At 42.5% G+C, this 18,801-nt stretch overlaps 1 protein-coding gene across 1 annotated transcript in view; it reads left to right on the forward strand.

Moving 5' to 3' along the window:
• Positions 1 to 3,881: 3,881 nt before the first annotated feature.
• Positions 3,882 to 18,801, forward strand: part of MCM8 (minichromosome maintenance 8 homologous recombination repair factor) — a 92,637-nt gene continuing 77,717 nt past the window's right edge. Inside the window, exons 1-3 of the mRNA XM_082251237.1 lie at positions 3,882 to 4,080; positions 7,420 to 7,512; positions 18,122 to 18,204. Of these exons, the coding sequence (XP_082107363.1) occupies positions 3,918 to 4,080; positions 7,420 to 7,512; positions 18,122 to 18,204 (339 nt within the window). The 5' untranslated portion in view covers positions 3,882 to 3,917. The remainder of the gene's footprint in view (positions 4,081 to 7,419; positions 7,513 to 18,121; positions 18,205 to 18,801) is intronic.

An 18,801-nucleotide genomic window follows, 5' to 3' on the forward strand; every position in this document is an offset into this window, starting at 1 on the left:
GGGGAGCTATTCACCTTTTCACTTAGGGCGCCATCACTTGCCACATTGATACGAAGGCATACGTAAGTCATGCCCGCAAATGTAACCCGTACTCAAACCACATGTGAGATATTGCCACGATTGTTAGAGCGAGAGCAATAATTCTAGTGCAAGACCTTCTCTGTAACTCTAAACTGGTAACTGGTAAAGATGTTTAAAGCGACACCTACAGACATTTTTAGTACCATAGTTTGCCGCCATTCTTTGAGTGTACGCAATTTTTTTTTTTTCAAATTCTTCTTTATTAAAGACAAGAAAGAATACAAGTAATGTACACATTTTCAAACATAGCTGTGTTGAAGCGTACAGAATCAAAATACATCAAACAAGTGAGAAAGGTGAATACAATAAGACAATGTCAGGCAGAAAAAGTAAATAGACAACAGATCTACTCTAAGAGCCCATTCACACTAGCACGACTTGTGTTGCCCCAGGTTGCCCCAGGTCGCTTGACATAACAAAAGCAATGTTAATCAATCAGTGCCGTCTTAATTGGCACTACTGAAGTCGCTCCGACTTCAGAAAAGGGTCCTGTACTACTTTGAGGCGACCTGTGATCCGACTTGTCCCATATACTTCAATGGGAGCGGCCTCCTTATCTTAATTGAAGCGACTTGCCAGACTTTCCAGGAAGAAGAAAGATTAGCCAGGCATTCCCCACATTGCAGCCATGCCTATATGGTATGTGTATATATATATATATATATATATATATGTGTGTGTGTGTATATATATATATATATATATATATATATATATATATACAGTGGGTACGGAAAGTATTCAGACCCCCTTAAATTTTTCACTCTTTGTTATATTGCAGCCATTTGCTAAAATCATTTAAGTTCATTCTTCTTCCTCATGAATGTACACATAGCACCCCATACTGACAGAAAAACACAGAATTGTTGACATTGTTGCAGATTTATTAAAAAAGAAAAACTGAAATATCACATGGTCCTAAGTATTCAGACCATTTGCTGTGACACTCATATATTTAACTCAGGTGCTTTCCTTTTCTTCTGATCATCCTTGATATGGTTCTACACCTTCATTTGAGTCCAGCTGTGTTTGATTATACTGATTGGACTTGATTAGGAAAGCCACACACCTGTCTATATAAGACCTTCCAGATCACAATGCATGTCAGAGCAAATGAGAATCATGAGGTCAAAGGAACTGCCTGAAGAGCTCAGAGACAGAATTGTGGCAAGGCACAGATCTGGCCAAGGTTACAAAAAGATTTCTGCTGCACTTAAGATTGCTAAGAGCACAGTGGCCTCCATAATCCTCAAATGGAAGACGTTTGGGACGACCAGAACCCTTCCTAGAGCTGGCTGTCTGGCCAAACTGAGCTATCGGGGGAGAAGAGCCTTGGTGAGAGAGGTAAAGAAGAACCCAAAGATCACTGTGGCTGAGCTCCAGAGATGCAGTCAGGAGATGGGAGAAAGTTGTAGAAAGTCAACCATCACTGCAGCCCTCCACCAGTCGGGGCTTTATGGCAGAGTGGCCCGACGGAAGCCTCTCCTCAGTGTAAGACACATGAAAGCCCACATGGAGTTTGCTAAAAAACACCTGAAGGACTCCAAGATGGTGAGAAATAAGATTCTCTGGTCTGATGAGACCAAAATAGAACTTTTTGGCCTTAATTCTAAGCGGTATGTGTGGAGAAAACCAGGCACTGCTCATCACCTGTCCAATACAGTCCCAACAGTGAAGCATGGTGGTGGCAGCATTATGCTGTGGGGGTGTTTTTCAGCTGCAGGGACAGGACGACTGGTTGCAATCGAGGGAAAGATGAATGCGGCCAAGTACAGGGATATCCTGGACAAAAACCTTCTCCAGAGTGCTCTGGACCTCAGACTGGGTCGAAGGTTTACCTTCCAACAAGACAAGGACCCTAAGCACACAGCTAAAATAATGAAGGAGTGGCTTCACAACAACTCCGTGACTGTTCTTGAATGGCCCAGCCAGAGCCCTGACTTAAACCCAATTGAGCATCTCTGGAGAGACCTAAAAATGGCTGTCCACCAACGTTTACCATCCAACCTGACAGAACTGGAGAGGATCTGCAAGGAGGAATGGCAGAGGATCCCCAAATCCAGGTGTGAAAGACTTGTTGCATCTTTCCCAAAAAGACTCCTGGCTGTATTAGATCAAAAGGGGGCTTCTACTAAATACTGAGCAAAGGGTCTGAATACTTAGGACCATGTGATATTTCAGTTTTTCTTTTTTAATAAATCTGCAACAATGTCAACAATTCTGTGTTTTTCTGTCAGTATGGGGTGCTATGTGTACATTCATGAGGAAGAAGAATGAACTTAAATGATTTTAGCAAATGGCTGCAATATAACAAAGAGTGAAAAATTTAAGGGGGTCTGAATACTTTCCGTACCCACTGTATATGTGTGTGTGTGTGTAATGGTATATATATTTCATTATCTCTGCTTGGTCTGTGTGAGTGGCACTGGTGGACACTGATTCGTGGCACTGATACGTGGCACTGGTGGGCACTGATACGTGGCACTGGTGGGCACTGATACGTGGCACTGGTGGGCACTGATACGTGGCACTGGTGGGCACTGATACGTGGCACTGGTGGGCACTGATACGTGGCACTGGTGGGCACTGATACGTGGCACTGGTGGGCACTGATTTGTGGCACTGGTGGGCACTGATTTGTGGCACTGGTGGACACTGATTTGTGGCACTGGTGGACACTGATTTGTGGCACTGGTGGACACTGATTTGTGGCACTGGTGGACACTGATTTGTGGCACTGGTGGACACTGATTTGTGGCACTGGTGGACACTGATTTGTGGCACTGGTGGACACTGATTCGTGGCACTGGTGGACACTGATACGTGGCACTAGTGGGCAATGAGGAAATGAGTAAAAAAAAACAGAAAAGGGGAATTAGGTCACAACACATCATATTCTGATTGGCCAAACAAGTCACGCAAAATAATTCACAAGTCGCGGTAAAGTCACGGTAAAATCGCGTTAAAAAGTCGCTCCGACATGGGGCGACTTATGGTCGCGACAGTGTGAACCGGCTCTTAGCATGAAAGGACATGGAAAAAAAACTAAGATCATCAGATACTCAGTGAAACTACAGTAGATCTACAGATAATGGAGAACATCGTGTATCAGAGCAATGCCAGACAGCAGTTAACGTGGGCTGGGTATCAACCCAGAGCAAACTTTTCTCACTATGAAACCCAAAAAAGGAAAGGGGCTTACAACACATTGGGAAAAGACGGTATCCACCGGCAGGTAAAGCCGGCTGAGCGCCCGTCGCAGAGCCCCAAGGGCAAGAGGTGGGGGAGAACAGGCAAAAAGAGTGTGTACGCAATTTTAAATCGCGACGTGTTAGGTATCTATTTACTCGGCGTAACATCTTTCAAAATATACAAAAAAATTGGATTAACTTTTTACTATTTTGTTGTGTTTATTTATTTGTTTTTTTATTTGTATTCATGAAAGTGTACTTTTGTCCAAAAAAAAAATGTGTTTTAAAGACTGCTGAGCAAATACAGTGTTACATAAAATATTGCATCGATCGCCATTTTATTCTCTAGGGTCTAGGCTAAAAAATATATATAAAATGTTTGGGGTTTTAGCAAAAAATACTGATTTTTAACTTGTAAACAACAAGTGTCAGAAAAAAGGCGAAGTGGTTAAAAATAATGTCTGTTCAGAAACATTAGAAATAGTGATGGAATTACATAAGAATAAACAGAGAAGACTAGGTCTAGGCATAGAGCCGCTCCTAGCATTTCAGCTTCACCACATGCTCAGCCCAATCATTTTCTCTTTATTCTCTTTGATTTACAGAGAGCCGTATTGCTGTTTGAGTAATTTGTAAAGCTATGGAATGAGTCAGAGCTTTAGAGGAGGATCAAGAGGTTGGAGAGGTGGTGGAGGAGAAAATCAATATTCGAGGGCATGGAGAGGAGGAGGCCGACCCTGGAAGCAAAGAGGCAACGGGAGGGGGCAGAGTGCACTTTGGAACAAAAACCCTGGAAATGAGCCTTCATGTAAGTGAGACAATTTTTTTAATTAAAAATACATTGATGCATTCTCATTTTTTTAAACATTGTATTTATTATAGGTACTTGTATAGCGCTGTCAATTTATGGACCGCTTTACATATATTGTACATTCACATCAGTCTCTGCCCTCGAGGAGCTTACAGTCTAAGATCATTAAGGCTATGTTCACATCTTGGCGTTGCTATTTACAGGTTTTTTTTAGGCGTTTTTTCAGGCGTTTTTACAGTCGTTTTACAGGTGTTTTTGTGCGGGCGTTTTTAGGTTGACAAGTGACCAATGGAAAAAAATTAAAACGCCTGTAATCTGCCCAAAAAGAAGCTCATGTACTTTTTTGAGCGTTGGTCGTTTTTGCTTAACCACTTTACCACCGGAGGATTTTGCTGTCTAACGTCCAGGCCACTTTTTGCGATTCGGCACTGTGCAAATTTAACTGACAATTGCGCGGTCGTGCGACGCCGTACCCAAACAAAATTTACGTCCTTTTTTTTCCACAAACAGAGGTTTCTTTTGGTGGTATTTGATCACCTGTGCGATTTTTACTTTTTGCGCTATAAACAAAAAAAGAGCGTAAATTTTGAAAAAATAACAATATTTTGTGAAATTCCCCCCAAAAAAATGTAAAAATCTAATTTTTTGGCCAATTTGTTTTCTGCTACCTATGTTTTTGGTAAAAAAAAATCACAATAAGCGTATTTTGATTGGTTTGCGCAAAAGTTATTGCGTTACTAACTAAGGGAAAGATTTCTGTCATTTTTGGTGTTTTTTTTTTTTTTAACGATTAATGGCGGCGATCTGCGATTTTTTTTTTTTTTTTTTTTTGCGGGACTGCGACATTGTGGCGGACAGATCGGACCCTTGACTGACATTTTTTAAACTTTTGGGGGTACCAGTGATATTACTACAGTAATCAGTGCTATATATATATGCACTGTTACTGTAAAAATGACACTGGCAGGGAAGGGGTTAATTTTATTGGAGAGGGAGGGGTTAATGTATGCCTGGTGCTTACTAACGTGTGTGGGCGGAGGGGACTATGTGACACAGGGACAGATCGCAGGTTCAGCTGTGCTGAACCCTGCAATCTGACACTGCCTGTCACTTAGGAGATCCGCCGGCTTTGTTTACACAAGCAGGCGGATCTCTGCACTCGATTCCCCGACGATCGGGGAAGAGCAGCGGCGCCCTGACCCGACTCCCGCTGTGACTGAATACAGCGGGAGCGGGCCTCCGGCAGCGCGCGCGTGCCACCGAGAAAGGGGAGTGTCTGGCGACATAGGTCTATGTCGCCAGACGATAACGAACCACTTTGCCGCAGTAGAGCTCTAGTGAGCAGACGGCAAGTGGTTAAAACGCTCAGATGTGATCTTGTTGGGTGTTTTTTGAGCTGATCCTAGAGCAGAAAAATGCCCCAAAACGCCTACATGTGAACTTAGCCTAACTCAAATTTCCTACATACACACACAAGGGCCAAATTAGACAGTTGCCAATTAACCGACCAGCATGTCCTTGGAGTGTGGGAGGAAACCGGAGTACCTGGAGGAAACCCACGCAGATACAGGGAGAACATGCAAACTCCAGGCAGGTAGTGTTGTGGTTGGGATTCAGAGCCAACAACCCTAATGCTACTAGGGGGAAGTGCTAAGCACTTGGCCACTGTGCTGCTCACTTAAGTTTCTGTTTTTCAGGTGCATTTTCTAGTGAAATGCATCATCTTCCATAGAAATAAATTGTAACATGAAAATCTTTTGTTAACACAAACCTAAAATACACCTTTAGACTTCATTCACATTAGCGCATTGCCCGAAAGTGTGCAACTGGAGCATTTGTGATCCGACTTTACATTCTCTGCGACAGTCTTACCAAAAGTCGCACCAAAGTAGTGCCCGCACCTTTTCAAAGTCGCTCCTATTTGAACGAATGCCATTGAAAAAATAGGGAGCCATTTGTCATGTGACTTTGATGTCCAAAGTGACATGACAAACTGCACAAATGTGAAAGGAGCCTAAACATACGGTCCGTGCTAAAACTCTTCCAGACCTAAAACGCAGAGGTGTGATTGTAGCTTAAAGCTGTCCTCAGAAATCACACTGATCAGCCTGGTTTCATGCAGCTCCACTGGTATCCTCCACTTCTTCCATATGGTAAAGAGGATCTTCACCCTGTATTAAAAAAAAAAAAAGTTAAAGGATAAGTCCACCCTAAAACTAAAATCCCTGCATCTATAGATCTCCACAATCTAACACTAACCTGTCTAACCCTGTAAAGAAGAAATCAGTATTCTTACCTTTTTTTAAGCTGATCCAATCCTGTCTCCAGAGGCGGAAGCTCTGCAGAGGACACGGCCGATAACGGGTGTGAGATGAATGGGAAGTGACGTCACCCATAGACTTACTATGGGGCTTGTGTTGTCAGATGTGTCCTCTGCACCCGCCTGCACAGTGAAGCCGCTGCTGACAGCTCAGCGTGGGATCGGGTCAGATCTGCTTCAGAAAAGATATGTTTACTAATTTATTCTTTACTGGGTTGATAAGTTAGTGTTAGATCGTGGATGTCTGTAGATGCAGGGATTTTAGTGTTAGGGTGGACTTCGGCTTTAAAAGTCAGCAGTTACAAATACTGTAGCTGTTGACTTTTAATAAAATGACCGTCACCTGTCCAGGGGTCCATCGTCGCCCTCACCCAAACTGCTTCTTTATCCGTCTTTGGGTCCCCGACGGCATTGGCATGTTTACTGTGGGCAGCTGATTGTGATTCCTTGTAGCTTCACAGCAGGTTGCCCCCAGTGCATGCAGCTTTGTAAATGGTCCCAGTAAATAGTGGATGCAGTGCCTGGCTCCTGCAGTCTCTTGCACCAGCCCTCTGTACATAGAGAGATACAGGCTTTCAGTTACTGAGATGGAGGAAGGCTCAATGGACTACCAGTGTGGTGATCACTGCACTTGTATTGCACTGAGAACTACAAGTCCGTCTTCCGCAGTGGCAGAGAGGACTTGTAGTTTATTCAGATGAAGAACTCTGACTAAATGACGCGGCTGTGCAGATAGAGCCCTGCACAGATTTCAAAAGTGACAGAGGCTGCGGCGTAGAACCCAACATGCTGTCATGGGGACGGGGGTTTGCTTAGCAACATGTTACACCCTAAATACAAGTGGAGTTAGCCTTTAAAGAAATATAATTGTGTATAGCTAACCTTAGTAATGCATCCAAATCAACTTCTGATTTTTTTTTTTTTTTCAATTGATTGTTTTCTTATTCTTTTTTTTTTTTTTCTTTTTCCTTACTTTTTTGTTTCTTTTTCTTCTTTTTATTTTATTATTTGTTTAGGTTTTCCTGGATCACCTGCCAGACCTCGATATACCCAGACTTCCTTGGATAAATATGTCCCATACAAAGGCTGGAAGCTTTACTTCTCTGAAGGTACAACATAAAACGTGAGAGATAACAAAGAACCTTTCCATGCTAGGGTTGATGCAGCAGCAATAAAGGAAAATAAAGGAAAAGTACTTTACTCTGCTTCCTCAATCCTTTTTATTTCCAGCATGCTATTAGTCATCTGCTGCCTCTGTTCCTCCTTTCTGTTCCATCAACTATCTTTAACAGGGCAACATTTTTCAATTTGTGCTCATGATTGCCGGTGTCAGGAGTCAGGGAAGACGCACAATTTCTCTGTGCAATATATGAAAGCATTTTGATGCTAGTCATGCACTTAACCCTGTCAACTCTCAAAGAGGACACGCATCTTTGGCAGCAACATTTCCCAATAATTACATTATTTCCCTTTAGCATTGTATCTCTGCTTTTTTTTTTTTTTTTTTCCCCAGTTGAATATTCTACTTTGCACAGCTGATTATACTAAAGTAGATTGGACTGAATGTAAATTTCTGGATATTGCTTGTCGTGATGCATAAATTACAAAAACAAAAATGTAAATTTTAGTAACATGTTACATCCTTATGTTCTTTTGACTTCAGTTTTCGTAACTGTAGTTTTTATGTTGTTGTAGTGTTTTATTTTTTATTTTTTTATCTATAGAGAGTAATAGAAGGCATTTACCTGTTACCACTTTCAAATTCCCAAATACAGTTGTCTGTCGATCATTTCAGGAGGGCAGCGTCACAAACATTAATTTCTTTATGCTTATTCGTCTCTGTCCCCACCTTGTCTCAGCAGTCTGTAGCAGAGAGAAGGACATAACTCCTCTGCTTGATCCTGCACTACTTCATGCAGCAATGGGAAGAACTCCAACTGATCCTGCACCTCTCTTGCAACTGCAGCACCCCCTTGTCTCTGCCTCCCCTGCTCTTAGTATAGCTGACTTCAGCCCTCCTCTGGTCCTCCTCCAAACCCGGCACCTTTGCTTACCAGCTCTGCCTCCAGCTTCTTCCTGGTAGCAGCACAAGAGAAGGGGGGTGCACTGTGATGTATGGGAGGGTAGGAGGCTCTTGACATTTGATATAATGGGTGGGGGGGGTGTATTGCTCTGGACATCTAGTCTTACAGATGCAACCAGCCCCTTTGAGGGCAACCATAATGCTGATATGGCCTCTGATGAAATTGAGTTTGACGCCCCTGATCTAGAACCAGCAGTCTATGACACAGATCTACCCTCAAGTCATTTGGTCATACCACTTACATACAGATTATTACAAGATATGAAACGCACAACTTAATTTTGTGAATTTTTGCAGGAAGCCCCAACCTAGTTGCTTAAATCAGAACTTAACTGTGTCTGAGCACCAAACGCAATTTAATTATTTTTTTAATATTCTAAGCAAACTCCACCATCCATCCATGTCTCCATGCTTTGGGTTGTTGAGAAATAACTTTAACCCCCCCCCCCCCAGCGTTTCTAGCTGCGGCCTCTAGATGAATGAAAAAAAATTCCCTTGAAGACTCCTGGGATGTATAACCTCGTTTTGGCCAGAAACCAGGAAGCGTAGTAAGTAGGATGTGTGTGTATAATAATTATATATATAGAAACAGTCCACAGGGTTTGCTGCACATGGTATTTATTGGAGAAATTGTAGGGAATTTTTCCAATAAATCTTATGTGCAGCAATCCCTGTGGACTATTTCTATATACGGCTGGTGGGACGGCCTGATTGCTTTTGCACTGAAGTGCTGCTCACCAGTATCTCACAGTAGTAAGTACACCCCTCACATTTTTGTAAATATTTTATTATGTCTTTTCATTATTTATTATTATATTAATTTGTCCAATTACATTTTAGCCTCTGAAAATGGGGGGGGGGGGGGTGTGTGTGTATAAAAATGGTTGCAGTTCCCAAAATTTGTACTTGATTATGTTCAACCCCTTGAATTAAAACACTTCAAATTAATTTGGATTGTTTTGTTTTAATTTTATTCTGGTGTCATACAGAGCTAAAAGTGTGAAAATTGTGCCTGTGTCCAAATATATATGGTCCTAACTGTGTGTGTGTGTGTGTGTATATACACACACACTGCTCAAAAAAATTAAAGGAACACTTTTTTTAATCGGAATATAGCATCAAGTCAAACTTCTGGGATATTGATCTGGTCAGTTAAGTAGCAGAGGGGGTTGTTAATCAGTTTCAGCTGTTTTGGTGTTAATTTAACAGGTGCACTAGACGGGCAACAATGAAACGACTTCCAAAACAGGAATGGTCACTGACATTTTTTTTCCCTACTTTTTATCTTTACTGACTGTTTTTCACTAGTTTTGCATTTGGCTTCAGTCAGTGTTACTACTGGTAGTATGAGGCGATACCTGGACCCTATGGAGGTTGCACAGGCAGTCCAATTCCTCCAGGGTGGCACATCAATATGTGCCATTGCCAGAAGGTTTGCTGTGTCTCCCAGTACAATCTCAAGCGCATGGAGGAGATTACAGGAGACAGGCAGTTACTCTAGGAGAGCTGGACAGGACCGTAGAAGGTCCCCAACCCATCAGCAGGACCGGTATCTGCTCATTTGTGCAAGGAGGAACAGGATGAGCACTGCCAGAGCCCTACAAAATGACCTCCAGCAGGCCACTGGTGTAAATTGTCTCTCCCCAAACAATCAGAAGCAGACTTCGTGAGGGTGGCCTGAGGACCCGACGTCCTCTAGTGGGCCCTGTGCTCACTGCCCGGCACCGTGAAGCTTGATTGGCATTTGCCATTGTACACCAGAGTTGGCAGGTCCGCCACTGGCGCTCTGTGTTTTTCACAAATGAGAGCAGGTTCACCCGGAGCACATGTGACAGACATGAAAGGTTCTGGAGAAGCCGTGGAAAACGTTATGCTGCCTGTAACATTGTTCAGCATGACCGGTTTGGTGGTTGGTCAGTGATGGTCTGGGAGGCATATCCATGGAGGGACTCACAGACCTCTACAGACTAGACAATGGCACCCTGACTGCCATTAGGTATCGGGATGAAATCCTTGGACCCATTGTCAGACCCTACGCTGGTGCAGTGGGTCCTGGGTTCCTCCTGGTGCATGACAATGCCCGGCCTCATGTGGCGAGAGTATGCAGCCAGTTCCTGGAGGATGAAGGAATTGATACCATTGAATGGCCCCCCCAATGATTGCCTGACCTAAATCCAATAGAACACCTCCATCCGACACCACCAGGTTGCACCTCAGTCTGTTCAGGAGCTCAGTGATGCCCTGGTCCAGATCTGGGAGGAAATACCCCAGGACACCATCCGTCTCATTAGGAGCTTTTCCTGAGGTTGTCAGGCATGCATACAAGCACATGGGGGCCATACAGACTACTGTGAACCATTTTGAGTTGCTGCACTTTTAAAATGGACTAGCCTGCTGCATCATTTTTTCACTTTGATTTTCAAAGTGTCTTTGAATTCAGCCTTCTGTAGGTTGATAGTTTTAATTTCCATTAACCGCTTCCATACAGAGCAGTTAGACACCCTTCCTGCCCAGACCAATTTTCAGCTTTCAGCACTCTCACACTTTGAATGACAATTGCTCAGTCATGCTACACTATAACCAAACAAAATTTTTATCATTTTTTTCACACAAATAGAGCTTTCTTTTGGTGGTATTTGATCACAACTGGGGTTTTTTTTTCTCGTGATATATGCAAAAAAAGAGCAAAAATTTTGAAAAAAAAACACTTTTTTTTAGTTTCAATTATGAAATTTTGCAAAAAATAAATTTTTCTTCATACATTTGGGCCAAAATGTATACTGCTACATGTCTCTGGTAAAATTAACCCAAATTAGTGTATATTATTTAGTCTGTGTGAAAGTTATTGAGTCTAGAAGCTATGGTACCAATTACTGAAAATTGATCACACCAGATGTACTGACTGCCTATCTCCTTTCTTGAGGCCCTGAAATGTCAGGACAGTACAAATACCGACCAAATGACCCCTTTTTGTAAAGTAGACAGTCCAAGGTATTTAGTAAGAGGCATGGTGAGTTTTTTGAAATTGTAATTTTTTCCCACAATTCTTGGGAAAATGAAGAAAAATTTTTTTTTTCTTTTTTTTCCCACAAAGTTGTCAATTTATAAGCTATTTCTAACACATAGCATGTACACAGCAAAAATTACACCCAAAAATACATTCTGCTACTCCTTCCGAGTATGGCGATACCACATGTGTGAGACTTTTACACAGCCTGGCCACAAAAAGAGACTCCACGTCCAAGAAGCACATTCAGGCGTTCTAGGAGCATAAATACACATAAAACTTTCTTACTACCTATCACACTTTTCAAGGCCCTAGAGCACCAATACAATGGAAAAGTCCACAAAATGACCCCATTTTGGAAAGCAAACACTCCAACGTATATTCTATGAGGCATTATGGGTCGTTTGAACATATCATTTTTTTCCACAGGTTTTTGGAAAATGTGGGAAAAAAATGAAAACTTTTTTTTTTTACACAAAGTTGTCAATTTATAGGATATTCCTAACACATAGCATGTACACAGCAAAAATGACACCCCAAAATACATTCTGCCACTCCTCCTGAGTATGGCAATACCACATGTGTGAGACTTTTTCACAGCCTAGCCATATAGAGGGGCCTAACATCCAAGGAGCATCATCATGCATCCTAGCCACTTGCCTAGGCCTATTTTTGACATTTGGTGTTTACAAGCTAAAATCAGTTGTTTTGCTAGAAAACTGCTTAGAACCCCCAAACATTATATATTTTTTTTTAGCAGAGACCCTACAGAATAAAATGGAGATTATTGCAATATTTTTTATCACACCGTATTTGCGTAGCGGTCTTCCAAACGCAATTTTTTTGGAAAAAATTCACTTTTTTTAATTAAAAAATAAGAAACCAGTAAAGTTAGCCCAATTTTTTTCCATAATGTGAAAGATAATGTTACGCCGAGTAAATAGATACCCAACATGTCATGTTTCAAAATTGCGCACGCTCACGGAATGGTGACAAACTTTGGTACTTAAAAATCCCCATAGGCGACAATTTAAAAATTTCTACAGGTTGCCATCTTTGAGTTACAGAGGAGGTCTAGGGCTCAAATTATTTCCCTTGCTCTAACGATCGCGGCGATACCTCACATGTGTGGTTTGAACACCGTTTACATATGTGGGCGGGGTTTCTGTATGCATTCGCTTCTGCGCGCGAGCTAACGGGGACAGGGCGCTTTAATTTTTTTTTTTTTTTTTTTTTACTATTTATTTTATTTATTATTTTTTATTTTTACACCGTTTAAAAAAAAAAAAAAAATTGATCATTTTTATTTCTATTAAAAGAAATGTAAATATTCCTCGTAATAGAAATAGGCATGACAGGACCTCTTTTTTGTGAGATCTGGGGTCAAAAAGTCCTCAGATCTCACAAGTACACTAAAAGATAGAAAAAAAAAAAAATAATTATAATATAAAATGAAAAAAAAAAAAAGGACCTTTAAACCGGTTGCTAGGCAACAACATTTTCCGTAGCTCCGGTCCTCCAAGACCATAGAGTCAAGTGAGGGCAAGCTTGCCCTCACTCGACATCCTGTCTGTGAGGATTCGGGACCGGATCGTTTTCCCCGCTGCCGGCGGGTCCGGTAAGCGGGGAAAAGGACCGGAACGCGTCAGGAGGGGGGCGCCTCTTCCGCCATCCCGGAAGGGTGATCCCACGGTGAATCCGCCGCTGGGACCACCCTTATCGGAAAGCCAACCGTCCACCGTTTAAAAAAATACCAGGGTTATGGCAGCTATCTGCTGCCATAACACCGGTATTTAGGTTTAAACGGAGGACGTATATAAACCTTTTTGGACTTAGACATGGTGGCTGTATGAAGGGTGACAGGTACTCGGGTACTTTGTTGGGCAGGTGACAGGTACTCTGGTACTGATGAGCAGGTGGCAGGTACTCGGGTACTCCGATAGGCAGGTGACAGGTACTCGGGTACTCTGATGGGCAGGTGACAGGCAGGTGATAGGTACTGATGAGTAGTACTCACTGACTGATAGGTGATAGGTGATACTGTACTGATGGGTACTGATGATCAGTACTGATACGTGATAGGTACTGATGAGTACTGATTAGTAGTGATGGGTACTGATGAGCAGGCGGCAAGTACTTGGGTACTTCAGGCGTCAGGTACTCTGATGAGCAGGTGGAAGGTACTCGGGTACTCTGATGGGTAGGTGACAGGTACTCAGGTACTCTGATGACGGGTACTCCGTTGACAGGTACTCAAAGTACCCGAGTACCTGTCATCAGAGTACCCGAGTACCCGTCATCAGAGTACCCGAGTACCTGTCATCAGAGTACCCGAGTACCTGTCATCAGAGTACCCGAGTACCTGTCATCAGAGTACCCGAGTACCTGTCATCAGAGTACCCGAGTACCTGTCATCAGAGTACCCGAGTACCCGTCATCAGAGTACCCGAGTACCCGTCATCAGAGTATCCGTCATCAGAGTACCCGAGTACCTGTCATCAGAGTATCCGTCATCAGAGTACCTGAGTACCTGTCACCAGCCCATCAGAGTACCCGAGTACCTGTCATCTGAGTACCTGATGACAGGTACTCGGGTACTTTGATGGGCTAGTGACAGGTGCTCTTTATTGGGGGGGGGGGGCAATCAGTGTGTTTAGGGTGCACTGTAGTTGGTAACTAGCTGTTACCACAATCTCCTCCTCACACAGGATCAGTGTGTGAGGAGGAGAACACGGTGACAGCTAGTTACCGTGTTCTCTGTTGACATTTGTGACCGGCTGTGATTGGACACAGCCGGTCACGTGGTAAAGAGCCAATTTCATTGGCTCTTTACCTAGATCGGGGATCGACTCTGTCCGAGGGACGAGCCTCGTCCCCGATCGCTGCTCTGCGCGCCCCCGGGGGCGCGCATTGCAGAGAGAACGAGCGGCTCGTGCTGGAGCCGCTCATGTGATCGGCTGTGATTGACACAGCCGATCACGTGGTAAACAGCCAATTTCTATTGGCTGTTTACCTTGATCAGTGATGGGCTATGTCCGAGGGACGAGCCTCATCCCTGATCGCGCCGCTGCGCGCCGCCGGGGGTGCGCAGTAGCAGCTAGAACAGGCCGACGTCATATGACGGCGGCCCGGATCTAGACAACCACTTTGCCGACGTCATTTTACATGACTCGGTATGGAAGTGGTTAAACGATGTGGCAACCTTTCATTACCCAGTCCATACCAGTATAGATATCCAGCATGAGATTTTTTCCCTTTGAGATCTGATTTGTTTTTAAAGTGTTCCTTTAATTCTTTCTGAGGTGTATGTGTGCATGTTCTATATGTATGTGTGTGTATATATATATATATATATATATATATATATATATATATATATATAAATTCCTTTCATTTTTATCTTTTTGAGATAGTCTTAAGTAGTCGAAATAGAGAAGTTGTTTTTTATTTACTTTTTTATTTATTTTCTTTTTCTATTTTTGTTTTTTTTTTAGGCTACGTTCACATCTTGGCGTTGCTATTACAGGCGTTTTTAATGGGCGTTTTTGCAGGCGTTTTACAGGCGTTTTTAGATTGACTGTAACGCCTGTAATCTGCCCAAAAAGAAGCTCATGTACTTTTTTGAGCGTTGGGCGTTTTGCTCATGGTGTCAAAATGCTCAGATGTGAACAGGGGCCATTAAAATGAATAGGATTTGTCTTGTTGGGCATTTTGAGAGCTGATCCTAGAGCAGAAAAACGCCCCCAAAACGCCTACATGTGAACGTAGCCTTAAGCAAAGTTCAAGGTTTCTCTTTCTGCTCCTCTCTGCGTACAGCTCCAGTAGCTGCCATGGCTACATGGGGAAGAGAGACCCTACTTCCAGCCAAATCTAATAGAGTTTTACTTTTATTTCTGTAGCTCTATAAATAAAAAACTATACAAAAGTATGTAGGTTAAAGAGAAAAAAAAAAAAAAAAATTACTCAAATCTTGTCGATTTAAAAAAAAGATCATGTCCAATTGAACCTCAGAGAACAGCAGATATAAAAATAATTCTACTCTATCTGCAACAAAATGGCCAAACATTTTCATTCCTATCATCTTGTACAAGGAGAACAAATTTTATTCTGCTCAGAATTAGAGCCGTGTGCCTGTGTTCTCATGGACCACCTTCCTCCAGGGAAGATATGACATATGGCAAAGTTGAACTCTGGGGAGAAGCTTGCCCAGCTACATACGTGTGAGCTTCAACAAGCAATTTATTTACAGTTCTTTGCTATATAAAATCATTTTTCTATTTTTGTTTTTTTTTTGAAGCACACAAAACAGCAGGAGTATATGCCAAATAAGCCCCAATGACTGTGTGGGGGTTATTTTTTTTTTTAGAGCCCCAGCTGAATTAAGCTGTAGCGGTCCCCTTGTAGGAATTTGTTCTAAGCAGAGCTATCTTTTTCAGTCTCTGCCCTACTTTCTCTTTGTAAGAAAACCTCCTATTCTCCTGCTTCGTTATGCAGCTAATACTAGACGAAAGTTTTCTTTTTGCTACTTTCTCTTGTTCATTCCCTCTGTGCACCTCATGCACATTTCCCCTCATACTGCATTTTTAAGTGGTGTTCAGAATAATTACATATGATTGCACCTTTTTACATCGTTGAAAAGGTGAAACTTTGAAAATTCATGATTTGTAAATGTATATTAAATCCCTGATAGGAGGCATACAGGTTTACAGTTAGTGCAGCTGAATAATTTTATTGCTGCTTGTCAAATAAATGGAACAATGACTGCTAATGTATGATCATGGAAAATGTCGGATTACAGGCAGTAAAGCCCTTATAGTATTGATGAAAAACCTACTTGTTAAATATTCTGTGATTTTTCTAGTCTATGCAAATATATAAAAACACCCTTTAATTCCTATGTTCCTAAATTAAAGATGTAATTTATATTTATTTTATTTTTTTAAGTTTTTTTTTTTTTCAAGTATGGCCTTGTATTAACCACTTCAGCTCTGGAAAGTTTTACCCCCCTCATGACCAGGCCATTTTTTTATTTTTATTCTACATTGTGATACTTTAAAGTGTTTCTAACCCTAAAAAAAAAAAAAGTGATCTTATTCCCTTACAGCAGGTTAAACAGCACAGTGTTTGTGCAGTCTAATTTGCCCCTCACTAAGCTGTAAAAAAAACCTGGCTGATCCTGCCACTTCCTCTGTCCCCCTCTGTGTCCAGACCACGATAATCATGGCTATTGAGCCCTGTTCACTGTGGTCTGCCTATGTGCCTCCGTCATCCGCAGCTCTCCTGTCCCCCTCACCCCTCCCTCCCTGCCTGTCAGCTCTGTGTCTGTGTCTCAACCCCCCCGTCTGTCGTCTGAGAGAGATCTCAGCCCCTCCTGCTGTATCTCAGCCCCTCCTGCTGTAGCCCTGGATCGGAGTAGCAGAGCGGCTGGGAGTCATGTGACTGGCCTGAATGTAGCTGCAAAAAAAGTATTGAGGAACTGTTTTTCAAAAAACACTTATACAGTGCATTATCACTGGATAAAACAGAGGGGCTGCCAGTGAAAGGGGTTAGAATGGTAACTACTTTAACAGGTGATTGCTCAGGTCATGAAAAGCTGTACACACCTGAAATGTATATCCCAACAACCCTGGCCGGTGGTTGTTTGGGTCTGCCGGCAGGGTTCTTATCGGAATTTGGAAGCCCCCTTTTACAAGGGGACCCCCAGCTCCCCTTCCTTATGTAAATGAGTATGGGGTACATTGTACCCTTATTCAGTCACCAGAAAAAAAGTGTCAAAAAGAAATACAAACAGATTCCTTAATTTAAAAAAAAAAAACAAAAAAAAAAAAAACAAAAAAAAAAAAAACTATGTCCCCCTGTGTAGATCCATTGTTAATCACGACGCGCCTCCTGCCCCAAAGCCTGCTCATCTACCCCCCCCCCCCCTTTCCTGGCCTGCCAGGATAAGAGTCTGGTATGAATTTGGGGAGGGACCCACATGCCATTTTTTTTAACCCACAAATGACAGTGGATGAGTCATCCATTGTTGGGGAGGGGCAACTGGCATCCCAGTCTGCTCTTTAACCAGCTAATGTTAGACGCCAGTAGCCGTCGGCTTCAAAAATAGAGGGGAAAATTGAAATGTGTGCTAGCTTAAGTGTAGTTTTCTGCTTGCATATTAGCCCAGGTACATACGCCATTTACTGAAGCTGTCACCAACACACACATTTCAGCTTTCCTGTGTGCATTGGAAGTGGTTTATGCAGAGGAATGAGCAGTTATACTCATACAGAGAGGTATAGTCATTGCACTTTTATTTACCACTTGCTTCCCCTTCTTCCTTTAGGCAGGTGCTGTGTGCATGGAAGGGAGTAGCCTGCCTAGCCCCTTTGTAGTGTTTGGGCTGGTCACACTCCTTTCTGCTTCCTCGTACTAAAGCTTGACATCACTTGGCACCATTTTTAAATCCTCAGTTGATGCCACTGCCCAGAAGGACCAAGGAGATCCAAAGAAGACCGCAGTCCTGGTTGTGTTTGCATTTACAGTATTAAACAGAGATCTGCTAACCTAAAGAAGGAGCAATCCTTTAATGAGCATTAATATTTTATGTACATTATACATTAATTTTCCTTTTCGTTGTGTTTGTCAGCTTACAGTGACAATTCCCCGTTTGTGTTAAAAGTTCAAGCCTTTGAAAGATTCTTCACAAAGCACATTGAATATTATGACAAGGTAAGTTAAAAAGTTTTATTTTAATACAGAGCTCATTGAACTGTACACATCTTGTCATCTACACTCTCTCTAATGTTCCTGCCACAGTCACAATCCATCCTCCTAATGGATGTACAGAATTATTTGTTGTTTAAATTTCAGCATCAAACACAGGTAGGCAGAAGTCCTTACACAATTTATGTGGGGAGTGTGGGGAGTACTCGGATTGGGCGGGTGTGGAAAGTGGGGTCCCCCAGGGTTCTGTCCTGGGACCAATCCTGTTTAATTTATTCATAAATGATCTAGAGGAGGGGATATCGAGTACAATCTCAGTATTTGCGGATGATACTAAACTAAGCAGGCCAATATCTTCTGGGCAGGATGTGGAAACCTTACAAGCGGACCTGAACAAAATAATGGGGTGGACAACTACATGGCAGATGAGGTTTAATGTTGAAAAATGTAAAGTAATGCACTTGGGTGCCAGAAACCAGAAAGCAAGCTACTCACTGGGGGGGGGGCCTCTGGGTGAGTCTAGGATGGAAAAGGACCTGGGGGTACTGGTAGACAACAGGCTTGGCAGTGGCATGCAATGCCAAGCCGCTGCAAGCAAAGCCA

The sequence above is a fragment of the Pelophylax lessonae genome (assembly GCF_965119305.1).
Source record: "Pelophylax lessonae genome assembly, chromosome: 3".
In the NCBI taxonomy this organism is placed as follows: Eukaryota; Metazoa; Chordata; class Amphibia; order Anura; family Ranidae; genus Pelophylax; species Pelophylax lessonae.